This window comes from Lissotriton vulgaris, chromosome 7 (assembly GCF_964263255.1).
Source record: "Lissotriton vulgaris chromosome 7, aLisVul1.2, whole genome shotgun sequence".
Taxonomy (NCBI): domain Eukaryota; kingdom Metazoa; phylum Chordata; class Amphibia; order Caudata; family Salamandridae; genus Lissotriton; species Lissotriton vulgaris.
The window spans coordinates 1,662,507,517-1,662,521,200 of record NC_141695.1 but is presented as its reverse complement, the minus strand read 5'-3'; the positions used below and the strand labels follow the sequence as shown (position 1 = coordinate 1,662,521,200).

Sequence of the window (13,684 nt, the reverse complement as noted above, 5' to 3'; positions counted from 1 at the left end):
AAACTTGACGTTTTGGACTAGGAGTTACATTATACTGCACTGCTGATGTGAACACGGGTATTTCACTCTGCACACTACTTCTCACTGGGTGTATTACGTTGTGCACCACATTCCTGGTCTGGTACGTGTTGCAACACATTGCATGTGGTGGAGGAATTTCCATAAACAGAGAATTTTGGGAATTATTACCCAACAAGGATTAACCATTCAGAAAAGAAATGTGTTGGGATCTCGAGAACAACTGCTTTGCTGATTTTGGCCGTACAACATTTTGACATGGAACAAATCTAACAGGAATTATTGGTGGATTCTTAACCGAAACATATGTTTTCAGAATCTCAAAGGCAGATTTAACACTAGCCAAACGCATTACAGTGATAATCAGGCCCAGGCTACTGCAACTTGCATTCACAATTCGAGACTAGGATTGCTCTTCTGAAAGTGGATAACTTGGCTTGTGTTACTGTGCTAAACATTAGTTCATTATGGCACACAGAATTAATTCGCTTGTTACGACTCCTACTTGCTATAAAGAGCAGATCCACTTGGCCATGCCAAGAAATCTGAGCTACATTAGTGATCTCTACAAAGACGTGCAGCTGGCTGATGGCTTTGGAGCTCCCAGAGCTACTAGTGGGTCCTCAAGAGAGGTACAGGAGGGGTCTCGACTGCCTCCACCAACCGCTCCTCCTGGGTCCAGGAAATCAGCTACCTGTGACCCAAACCTTAGGCCCATCATGCGCCGCCGTGCCCGATCCCTCCCCAGCTCCCCAGAGCGGAAGAGCTTGGGACGCTGCCGTTCCACAAGTCGGTGCTGCCAAAGGGTTCGATTCGCAGATGCCCTTGGTTTGGAGCTGGCAGAGGTTAAAGTCTTCAATGTTGGGGAAGACCCCTCAATTCCCTTGCATGTGCTCTCTAGGCTCTCCATCAACTCAGACTTGTGCTGCGGTAGCACGTTGGACCTCGAGTTCACAATGCAGTACTTGCACCCTGACTTTTTGCAGCCCATTGACTCTGCAGACTTTGCAGAACGACTCCAGCGGCAACGGATCTGCTTGGAAAGAGTAACAGGAGGCCCAGAGGAGCTGGGCATCTCTGGCACCATCATGGTTTTGAACCTGGATTTTGTCAAGAGAGTCTATGTGAGATACACATTCAATGATTGGCGGAGCCACCAGGAGTTGGAGGCAACCTGGCAGCAGAGCCACAGGGATGTAGTGGCTGGGGACTGCGACTTGTTCTCGTTTTGTTTCCCAGTGCCCCCATTTCTGCTCCAACTATGCCCAGCAGTCCAGCTTGCTCTGCGATACATGGTGGGCGGGAAAGAATACTGGGACAACAATGAAGGCAAGAACTACACCTTTACCTGCCAAAGCCATGCACTCAAGATGCCCAAAGACAGTGGGCAGAGCTGGATCCACTTCATTTAACTTTTAAATGCCAGTTGAAGGATCTAGTGAAGAAAGTGCAGGATACAGAGGAAATGCTGACAAGCTCTAGCAATTTAAGATAAAATAGGGGCTACAGCACACAATAGAACACCTCCAGTGGAAAGTGGAGACCTTGACCAGAGTTAAAATTATTTTTGTAAAGTAATGGCTTTGGTAACCTAGTTCTGCCCGAAACAGCCAAATGGATCTACGATGAATAAGGGATTTCCTTTAGTGGTTGGTTTAGCTACATATACAATCCAAACAAGGGACTAATTAATTCAAATTTCCCAGGAGAACATGTAAAATGGTTAAGTCTCTGTAACTAAAATGCCACATTTTAAGGGTTTATTGAACATCTATATGGAAAAGTATCTAAAAGCAATGCCTATTACTGGTGCCCTGAAAAAGAAATAACATGAATTGTTTATGGATTGGTTCTCAAGAAAGTCATCTCGCACTGTAACTGGTCATGTGGAAAATTAACCAGATTCTCAGAAATGTGTGACTGTGTTTATGGCATATTTAAAAGAAACCATTTTAAAAACCATTAGGATGATTTTCCAACAAACTTTCAGAAAAATGGGTTTAGCAGCCATTAGGTGTGCCAGGCAGTTCAAGGAATCGATTCCTCACTTTTGAGCACACGCCTTATACTGCATAGTTAGTGCATGATGTATGCAAATGAAGTAACCGTAGTGTGGTGTTTATCCCCATTGTTGAGCTGTGGGGACAAGGTATGATACACCGGTGGTGAAGCCTCCTGTAGGTCATGATTTTCCTCTTCTTTTTTAACAATGGTGATAAATCTAGCAACAGTAAGGTATGCGTTGTCATATTAGGTGGTTAGTATTGTATTAATGACATGGATTGCACTATAGTTATAGATGTGTGAGAGTACATGTATTAGTACACTTAAGAAACCGATTTTATTGGGCCACATTTGTGTGAGAGTACATGTATTAGTATTGTATTAATGAAATGGATTGCACTATAGTTATAGATGTGTGAGAGTACATGTATTAGTACACTTAAGAAACCGATTTTATTGGGCCACATTTGTGTGAGAGTATATGTATAAGTACACTTAAGAAACCGATTTTATTGGGCCACATTTTTTTCATTAGCAGGGCATAGACTTCTACATTTGTGTTATCCTTCACAAAACTATGGAGAAATATGAAAAACAATACTTAAAAATTTCAAACTGAAATCGATTCATTATAAGTTTTTAAACATTCCCTTTTTTATTTTATTTTTTCAATTTGAGGATTGCAAATTTAGATTAGTTCAGCGAACCTTTCTTTCGAGGATGACCACTTCTTTGGGGTAAAATTCTGCTCACACGACTGCGAGACAATTTTTCTCACCGATTCTTCTTTTCTGTTTAACAGCGTGTCTGGTAAAGTACCAGTCTTTATATCATGAAGGTAAACAACACGGTCAATATCAACTTGAAAAAGGATACATGTGCATCCTATCCAAATGTACAAAATGCAGCATTTCTGAACTCAAAATTATTTGAGTTCAATTTGAACTTTGAAAGTTTTGTGCTTCATATACCTCCCTAGTGCTAATATAAATAATGTAAATTGATACCGTTGACGTCACAGTGTGAGGATTGGGTGGAAAAGAGGAACTCTCTGAATTCTCTTGATTGATATATATACATATATTGTGTGTATGGTCTCTCGCCCTCTTTTCCTTGTCAGTCTCGTCTTTCTCTCTCTTTCTCCCCGGAAGCAACATTTGAAAGTGGGTATAAGGGCTGCCTTCTGTGATATAAGTTGCATTCTCACAGCAAGCCCCAAGAAGTCCTGAATTTTCACTTCAGCATATTTCATAGATAAGGCGAAAGTACTTCTCCTTAAGAAACTTTGTAACCCGATAATTGAAAGCTGAAAACTTGCCAAGGTCATCATCTCGAAAGCCAAACCCAAACAAATAACCTTTATGACCGCATCTGCATGTTTGATGTGCTAGGAAGGCAACAGCAAGCACCTTTTGTAACAGTGTCTTTTTTTAATGCTTGCGAGGTACAAGAGGCTTACTTTAAGAAATTGTCTTCATTATTGCATTACATAGGCGGGGGTAGCCTGATTTTTACCTAATTTAGTTGATGCTTGCTAAAATGCCCATAAGGTCCAACTGCTACTAAGTACAGTCTTAAGTCTGAACATTTGTCCATGGGTGACACTAGAAACCTTCAGTGCCAAAAATCTGTACTGTAGAGTGTATGAATTGTTTCTTTTCTCTTACTGACTTTCCCTGGAGCGAACAAACAAAGAAAAGTGTTGTTTTGTGGGGGGAAAGGGATTGCTTCCTTTTACACTTTTTCAGGTATTATGATACTTACATGTCTGTAAACATGAAGGGCTGTTGATTACATTTTATGGCTTGACTGTTACCACTTGCAAATCCAAAATCAAGCCGTTCAAATGCTATGCAAAACATGATAGTGGGCCTCTTGTGTGCTTGAACATCTTAGCAAATCTGCAAGTCATATTCATATGCACTTGTGTGCTATTCATATGCACTTGTGTGCTGTTCATACATTAGGTGTGAGCTTTTAAAACATTATGGGAAACAGACCAAGCATGCTGTGCAATCATTTTGATGCTTGTTCATTTTGGTCTGACTTGACAGTGCAGCTATCTGCAGAGCTTTCATTACCAATGCTGTAAATGTAGAGTGGGCCTTGTCTTTTCTCAGAGGAGTGTTTTGTCTCACCTCATTCTGTTGGCTGTTTGGTGTATCATTCTGCATCCTATGGAGTCATTTTAATACAGTGCCTGAGGGACTAGTTTACATCTCAAAAGTACACTCAGCATCACATACTACATTCTTTCTTGCATAGATGCGTTGTACACACAAATATTCCTTATTTGTTTTTTTTCTTCACTGCAGAATGTTAAAAAAAAAAATTCAGTCAGTAATCAAAATGCAAGCCAGACCTATTGGCATTGCCAGTGTTTGCTATAGAATACTAGTCAATGGTTCCAGCAGAGGAAATGTGGTCCTGCTTAATATAAAGAATTTCCTATGTAAGGCATTACGTGTTTCAAAGTGGTTATACAATTCCAACGGTAAAAAAAAACAAATGAAACAAACGTACTGTAAAATGTGCAAGACTCTAATAAAGCTGCTGACTGTTGCTGAGCACAAACAGATGAGCAGGTTTCTATATTAGAGATAACATGTTGATACAGTTGTGCCGTTTCATAGCAGAACATCCCTTTTATTGTTTTACATTATTGCACATGATTTGCTGCAAAAACACTATTATGGACTTGAATTATTTATAAATCTGTGTGCTGCAAAGATTTCAGAGTTCACCCAGTCTTTTAAATACACATTCTATATTTATGTTTTTTATGTTGTTATATCACTGTGGGCGTACATTTGCACACACTGCAAGAAGATGCTTTTCCACCAAGTAAAACAGTGGACATCGCACGCTGTGGAGAGCATTTATGTGTGTGGATGGATTTATTGAAATATTCCAATTTGACAGCAGCAGATACTGATGTCTGTCAGAATTATGCCAACTTCCTCTCGCTATGTATTTTTAAGAAACAATGGTTCAGGGTAGGCCTAATAAGGTCCTAAAGGAAAAAGTGAGAGAGCGAGTATTTAATAAACGCTAGGGAGCGAAAGGTGTAGGTACAGGTAGGAACTTTTATTTACTCTTTCTTTTTTATATATATATATATATACACAAATCTTTATACTGTATTTCAGGTGCTCAAGTGAATAATAAGGTGCAGGACGTGACATAAGTGAACGAACTGTCACACAACAACAACAAGGTTAAAAACACAACAAATATATACAATGAAACTAGTGTATTTCCTTGGGTGGGTCGACGGCGTTTCTATCTATATGACTCTAGATCATCATCAGGACTGTTGAGCCTCCTGAAACTTGCCAGTGCGTTGTCAGGCAAGGAAGACTTATTTGGCAGGGTGACTGAATTTGCTGTAGCTTTCCAGAGGTGAGTTGAATTTTTTCAAATGGTAGGAACCCAAAGAACCAAGTAGCGCTCTGTCACTGTTTATTTGGACGAGGGTCCTACTTGTGTTGTTTATTTAAACGTTCCGCAGGCGCGGTCGTCGCTATGGCGATATTTAGTATACAAGCCTGAAATTGTTTATTTAAACGTTCCGCAGGCGCGGTCGTCGCTATGAAAAAAAAACTTCCTCTCGCTTGCCTGTTAATAAATCCTCCCTGCTCTCTTCTTCTTCAGTCCTTGGCACCAGAGTTGAGCCTGCCATTCAGCCTTTATACATATTCTAGATATGATCCTGGTTTTGTGTGAAGTAGACACTTACTTTTGATTAACTAGGTGTTCTCATGAACCTAGGAACCACCCCATAACTTTATAAAAAGGGCTTGAAATTTTTCTTACCAACCATGGGTGTTGAGGTGAACAATTGTAACCCTGTGCCAAATCTTAGAGCAGCTGTCGCCAAAGTTTAGGGAAAAAGCACACAGTTAACAATTCGAACTCCTTCACCTGTGCCATGGCTGCATCCCTAGGCGCTTCAGTTTATTGTTCAGGTTCTGAGGAGGAAAAACCAGGAAAGTTGGCCCCAGCCACTAAATCTTGGTCTAATAGTTTCTTTTCTGAGTCTGTCGAGACAGTTACTTAGATATGTATGGTTCAGTACTGCTTACAATATTTGAAAACCCATTATCCTGGAGGAATTGTATGTATAGGTTTTCATTTGTGTAGCACAGACACATTTTTTTCTTGTACTATACATGATTGTACTGGTTCACTGCAAACCAACTTGACATGAATTACTCTTCTACAAATAATTTGTAGTAAACGTGCATTCGCTTTGCATGTTATATTGTGTTCTATTACAGACTTTTTAATGAAAAAAAATACTATATCGGAGGTTGCTTCATTACAGTGAATTTTCCAAGTGTTCAGTATCTCTTTATGCTTGAAAAGGTGTTAGTTTTAAGTATTTTACAATTGATAAAAAGCTAAAGTAAGTGAGCATTTAGAAAACATTCTGTGCACCAAACACATTGGCACGGATATCACAAAGGGTTTGATCTCAGGTGTGTAAGGACTATTAGCAAAACCACCTGGGTAGAGAAGAAGGCTTTTATTACCTTTTCAATCAAATCCTCCCGTTAATTATGGAATTATGTTAAGTTTTGGTTATTGGCTTGTATAGTGTCTTATTTTGTCAAGATAAAGCAGTGTCCATGATATGAGACCCAGGACATGCGGTATGTTGAAAGTCATGGGAAAGTCCTCTTTTTCCATACTCCAGGAAATAATGAGGCTTGATCGACCTGTCGGTTCATAGATAAAGCCAAAGTGTGTGTATATGCATGATAAATAACTTTCTTCTTCAAATCCTTTGCCAGTCTACAATCCTAGACTTTTCTTATTAGCATATTGTCATACATCAGTGACTAGTTTCCTCTGCCAAGGAGCCACACATTTGACTCTTCTTTTTTACAAAGTGTGGCTCTGCGCCTTTTTATTAGCAAGATTGCGTAGAGTGAATTGCCAGGATCGTTATCACCCAATAGTCTGTTTACTGACTTATCCACAGACAAGCACAAGTGAGCACTCTCCATATTATTGAGGATAAACACTGAAATAAAATACTTTTTTTTTTGTTTTAAAGGAACACAGAGCATCACTTTTTTTTCATCAAAACAGATTTTATTGTGTCAAGCGTCAAATACAATGCAGGGCTCTGTAAGCCAGAAGCCTTCTGCTTCAGTGAAAGATACAAAAGAATTGCATTGACATTTAGATTAGACATTTTCAAAAAGAAACAATAAAACATGAACTGTATAACACACCCCATTGCACTATAGTAGCTCCACAGTTGAAATGCCACATTTAGTCCCACCTCCTCTCATATAAAGCAGCACTGAGTCATCTGTCTATCGCTCCACAATTCGGAATGATCATCACAGTATTAAGGCATCCCGAGGGAACTGGTTCGAGGTAGAGACCCCAATAGTCAGCCCATCGCCTCCAGATCTTGGGATGTTTTAGCGGACAGCCCCTAACCGTAAATATTGAAATCTCCAATCCCATACAGAAATCTAAGCCATTTTCCCCGCTGGCAAAGAGGGCGGGGTCACTACTTTCCATTTCTGTGCAGTATCTCTCTTAGCCAATGTAAGCCCCAAAAACAGTATATGCTGTTTATAAATATTTCCCCCAAAACCCTCCATTATATGTAGCAGTACCAATTAAGGTGAAGCGGGGAGTTTCCACCCCAGTACTCCTGCAAGGCAGGCCAAAACCCCTCACCAGAATTTTGTGAGAGTTGTACAATGCCAAATTGTGTGGATGAGGGTGCCCTTCTCCCGGCCACATCGTAGGCATGTGGGGAATGACACCACACCCGCCCTCCACAGCCTTGCCCTGGTGTAGTATACCCGATGTAGGTATTTAAATATAATTAGGTGAAGTCTCATCACGATCGCTGCCTCTTGCGGTGAGGCCAGTGCCTATGTCCAATCATCCCCATCCAGTGTGCCAAGGTCCCCCTCCCATGCCACTCTTAAGTTTGTCTAATATGGTGGGACTATTCGTCACCAAGGACTGATACATTTTGGAGATTTTATGATCCTTTAAGTCTCCCATGAAAACTTTGGCTTCAATGGGACTGAACTCTGGAAGGGCCTCCTGGCCTGCAATACTGGGGGATATGGCATGCCTAAATTAGAGGTACCTGTAGAATTGGTTCTTCGGCATTTGATATTCCTGTTGGAGGTCCTGGAAAGACTTTAGAACTGTACCGCACATCACATCCCCCAGGATGGAGATCCCTATATTATCCCAGCCTCGAAATCCCTACAGGGCTGCTAATTGCAGCAGTCGCCCATTAAACCATAGTGGGGTTCCCCCGTTAACCTGCCCTACCACCCCATCCTACGCAAGGCCTGTTTTAAAATCTGGAATACTACTCTTGTGGACAACAGTAAAGAGTTACGCAGGCGAGCAGAGTATAGGATAGTATGTAGGGTAAAGTCCCCGATGCATCTTCGTTCCACCGCATATGCGCGATGAGACCTGTCCCCGTACCACCATTCATTCAGGAATACCAGGTGTCAGGCTGTATAGAATGATTGGACATCTGATGTGGCCAGTCCCTCGCAATATGTCGATTGAAAGCAGGTCCGAAACGCCACTTTGGATGCCCCCCTGCCCATAAGAACTGACCCAAGACCGCGTTGACCTGGCGAAACCACTGAGGTGAAATGGGGTTTGGGTGATTCTGCAGTTGGTAAAGCAAACACGGCAGCGACACCATCTTAAAGACGGCCGATCTACCGTAAATAGACAGGGGCATATTCGACCACGTCTTCAGCTCTTCTCGCACGGCGCCCATATCGGAACCCGGTTCCTGTCCTAAGACATACTTGGTGAACCTGATAAGATGACTCCCAGATACTTCAGCCCCACTGTTGTAACCTGTATCGCTGATGCCCAAGACCCTAACTCCATTTGGTCCTTTAAGACCCACAGGGTAGACTTACAGGTATTCATATATAAACCAGACGACTCCCCGAACACCTGCATGATACGAAGCAATCGCGGCCCTGTTTGATTGATATCTGTTAAAAAGAAAAGGCCATCATCGGCATATAATGCAATGCTGTCTGAGAGCCCCTGCACCCATTTGAATCCAGCTACCTGTGTATCCATCCGTACCCACACTGCCAGGGGTTCCATTGCCAGGGCAAAGCAATATGGTGATAAGGGGCAGCCTTGAAGAGTGCCCTGTCCAATGGAAAATGTGTATGATGTGGATCCTGCAATCCTCACCGATACCGTAAGGTCAGTATATATTGATTTTACAGAGAATCTCTTTTCAGGGAGTTAATTTGTGGTGTCACTGGCTGCTCTAATATCTTCACGCAGTCTCATAGGGAATTTCTGGAAAACATTTGAAAAACCTTGATTTTTCTCAAAGTTCAAATTACATTGTGAGTCATGATTTTACATTTGTTTTTACCTCACAGATTAAGCAGTTAAGAATTGAGAAATTAATGTCAAAATACTTTTGCCATCAACAACACCACTGGGTTTCAGCTCCCAAAAGTAAGGCAGAGCCTTTAGTAACTAAATAACAAAATAAATGCCAATACTGAAAATACTTTTCTTTCTTATTGACCAACCACTAATTGACTGAAAACAAGAAGTGATGTATACTGTTTTTTCTGTCTGATTTAATCAAATTGAAATTATTATTTATTCAAAATAACACATCTTTCACTGCATTTTTTGTACTTTTTTCATTTTACACAAAATTGCAACATTAAAAACACATATAATGTACAAATTCAAAAACATCCAATGCACTCCCACACATTCCACTGTCCGGGTTTTCTCACCTTCACTCACACCCACTCTACACATTCACCATACACTACAACCAAAATATTCACAATGATCTGAATTTTTCACAATTCTTATTTACAATGCCATAGAACATTATATTACATCGATTTATATCATTTCAATTATTTTGGAGGCTCCTATTAGTACACTCTTATGGCTGGAAAAAACAGGTCTACGCGTTTCGAACTCAAGGTGGATTTATTGAGTTCACACCAGGACCAAAATAAACAAGCTGTCTTTACTTGTTGAGGACCAGAATAAATCAGTCGCAGAACAATGTGGCTTGTGGAATCGGGGTCAGTGTATTTGTGTATAAGGATATTCGGGGTCTTGTATGCTTAAGAAATCACCCGATGGCGTTGTCTTTTGATTTCTGGTCCCTTGCGCTTGGACGCACTGCTTGTATGGTGGGACTGCCGTATCTGATCCAATCACTCAAGGCCCGAGAAATCCACCTTGAGTTTGAAACGCGTAGACCTGTTTTTTCCAGCCATAAGTGTGTACTAATAGGAGCCTCCAAAATAATTGAAATTATACAAATCAATGTAATATAATGTTCTATGGCATTGTAAATAAGAATTGTGAAAAATTCAGATCATTTTGGTTGTAGTGTATGGTGAATGTGTAGAGTGGGTGTGAGTGAAGGTGAGAAAACCCGGACAGTGGAGTGTGTGAGAGTGCATTGGAAGTTTTGAATTTGTACATTATATGTGTTTTTAATGTTGCAATTTTGTGTAAAAGGAAAAAAGTACAAAAAATGCAGTGAAAGATGTGTTATTTTGAATAAATAATAATTTCAATTTGATTAAATCAGACAGAAAAAACAGTCTACATCACTTCTTGTTTTCAGTCAATTAGTGGTTGGTCAATGTTAGACCTGACATCATTGGCTTGAGTCTCTCCTCCATTTTTTCTGTTTGCCTCTACTGTTTTACGATGTTTTGCTGGTATATGCTTTGGGCGCCATGTCACTGCTGATCAGTGCCATAGCGCAAGTGCTCCCTCTGTTAAAATGATGTATCTAGTGTATCCATGTTTGGCTTATTTGGTTTACTGTCAGTCCCTAGTCTAGCGCACCAGGAGTGCCAGGGCTTGTAAATACAAATGCCGCTCGTGGGCTTGCAGCACGTGTTGTGCCACCCACAGGAGCGGCCGTGTAAAAGAATGTCTACGGGTCGGTCATTGCGAGACCCACGTGCAGTCTTGCACTGTCACGTCGGCTGCGCAGGTATACCTACTTGCCAGCCCCTCCAACCTTCCCTTAACTTCATGTTAGTCACCCCTATGGTAGGCCCATGGGCAGGGTGCATTGTAAGTGTAAGGTAGGACAAGCCTGACCAAGTTGGCATGTCCTGATAGTGAAGTGCCGCCATCTTAGGGCTTCACTATTGCGAGGTAGCCTGCTCTCCGTTGGATAGAATGGGCCGCCGGGATTATTAACGCTATAATCCTAGCTGGCTCGGGGAGCATGGTGCAATGTTGAGTTTGGTATCCCTGAACTCGGGGTTTAATTACGCATCCGTTGGTGTGGATGGTTTTTGGACTCTGGGTTCGAGAATAGCACTTTTAGAAAGTGTCTATTTTCTTGTCTAACCATATCTGGTCTCTGCTGGTCTTGCGTGTGTGTGACAGGAGCTGGGTGGCTCCAAGAGGTCTGGATGAGTCAGTGTGGGATGAGTGGGACATTACGTTGAGAGTAGGGGGAGAGTAGTTGTTGATAGCCTGCCTTGCCTGATACAATGCTGGCTCCACCTCCTGCCGAACGACGGATGGCTCTGTACCTGCCATGGACGATCCTGGCCCCACCTCCTGCCAGGAGGGCGATAGCTCTGCTCCTGCCAGTGTCAATGCTGGCTCCACCTCCTGCGGGGCGTCTGAGGACCCGGCCCGGCTCAATGAATAGGCCAGGTGCTACTGCCTAGCTCCACCCACCGCAGACCCAGGGTGTTGGGAAACCCCCGGCATAGACAAAGGGATCAAAGACGAAAAGGGGTATAAGAGAAGGACCCCTGAACCAAGAATTTAGATCACTTCTGACAAGGAACCCTGTAACCAAGGACAAGAAGCCTGCTGATCTAAAGGACTGCCTACCCCTTCTGCCAGTGTGCTGTTGTTGGGGGAATCCTGCAGTGCTTCTTTATTTTTGCCAAGGAACCAGGAGAGAGGAACTGTGTGTGTACTCTCACGCTTGCTAAGAAAATCTCCAAGGACTGGAAGAGTGCCAGTCTCCTGCCGAAGTCACAGGGCCAAAAGACTTCACCTGCTAAAAAGTGCTATCCGCTGGAATTGTGAATCCAGCACCTCTGAAAAGACCAGCAACCACGACGATCGGACGCTGGGCCCGACCGACGCCAGCAGTAACGCCAGTGAGTAGGAGTACGGCTCTAACTCCAGAGGACCTCGTGTCTGCCCCGCTGCTGATCGCATCAACCGTGTGCCCTTCGACGCCGTGAGCGCTGCTCACTCTGTGCAACTGCATCATCGACAACGCCTGCTGAGGCCTGATCGACACCGAAGACGCGACGCCGGATTGCTCGACGCCGCTGATCGTGTGCTTCATTTTCCTAAGGTACTGTGTTGTTGGGGGTCCGTGTGACTCCAGGCCCGACGCAGTGCTCCTCGCGGTCGACGCCGAACCTGTGGATTACCTCTGCCCAGCGTTGTGTAGCTCCCGTGTGAGTTACCCTGTTGCTAAGAACTGTGTTTCCAAGAAGAAGATTTGCTTGATATAAAAGACTCTTGTGCTAAAGAAGAAACTACCTTTGAACTATCCTTTTTCCTTCCCGAACGTATTTATTCCGATTGTGTACAGTTTCGCCGTTATTTGGTCTTGTGCTAAGTCTTATATAAAAATACTTATTTTTATAATACTACGGTGTTGTGTCCATTTGTAGTGTATTCACTGTATTACTGTATGTGGTCAAGTCAAGTCAAGTCAAGTCAAAGAATTTATATAGCGCACTACATACCCATAGGGTCTCAAGGCGCTTAGGGAGGGGAGGAGGAGGATTACTTGTCAAATATCCATGTTTTAAGTTGCTTTCTGAATGCTAGGTGGTTCTGGGTAAGGCGAAGGTGAGTGGGGAGTGAGTTCCATGTTTTAGCTGCCAGGTATGAGAAGGATCTGCCTCCCATGGTGGTCTTGTTGATGCGAGGTACAGTGGCGAGGGCTTGGTTGGAAGAACGTAGTTGGCGGGGGGGGGGTGTAGAAGGACAGTCGTGAGTTGAGGCATTCTGGTCCGATGTCGTAGAGTGATTTGTGTGCGTGGGTTAGCAGTCGGAAAGTGATCCTCTTATTGACGGGTAGCCAGTGGAGGTCTTTCAGGTGACCGGAGATGTGTTCGTTACGCGGGATGTCTAATATGATCCTGGCTGAGGCGTTTTGGATTCGTTGGAGTTTCTTCTGGAGTTTAGCGGTGGTACCTGCGTAGAGGGTGTTTCCGTAGTCCAGTCGGCTCGTGACCAGAGCATGGGTGACTGTTTTTCTGGTTTCGGTAGGGATCCAGCGAAATGTTTTTTTGAGCATGCGAAGAATGTTGAAGCAGGATGAGGATACAGCGCTGACTTGTCTGTTCATTGAGAGTGAAGAATCCAGGATAACGCCTAGGTTCCGTGTGTGGTCTGTCGGGATGGGTGCTTTTCCAAGGGCTTCCGGCCAGTCGTCCCATGCAGAGGGGGATGTACCTAAGATGAGGACTTCTGTTTTATCTGAGTTGAGTTTCAGACGGCTGTGTTTCATCCATTCGGCAACTTCTTTCATTCCTTCGTGTAGGTCAGTTTTGGCGGTGCTGGGGTCATTGGTGAGAGAAAGGATCAATTGGGTGTCATCCGCGTAGGAGATGGTTGTGTTGGCGAGCGATGG

General features: G+C 42.9%; 1 protein-coding gene across 1 annotated transcript; it reads left to right on the top strand.

Moving 5' to 3' along the window:
* The first annotated feature begins 345 nt into the window (after positions 1 to 345).
* Positions 346 to 2,002, top strand: PPP1R3D (protein phosphatase 1 regulatory subunit 3D). Its single transcript, XM_086932652.1, has one exon. It carries the CDS (start codon positions 486 to 488, stop codon positions 1,428 to 1,430), a length of 945 nt encoding a protein of 314 aa, XP_086788778.1. The 5' UTR covers positions 346 to 485; the 3' UTR covers positions 1,431 to 2,002.
* The last annotated feature ends 11,682 nt before the right edge of the window (positions 2,003 to 13,684 follow it).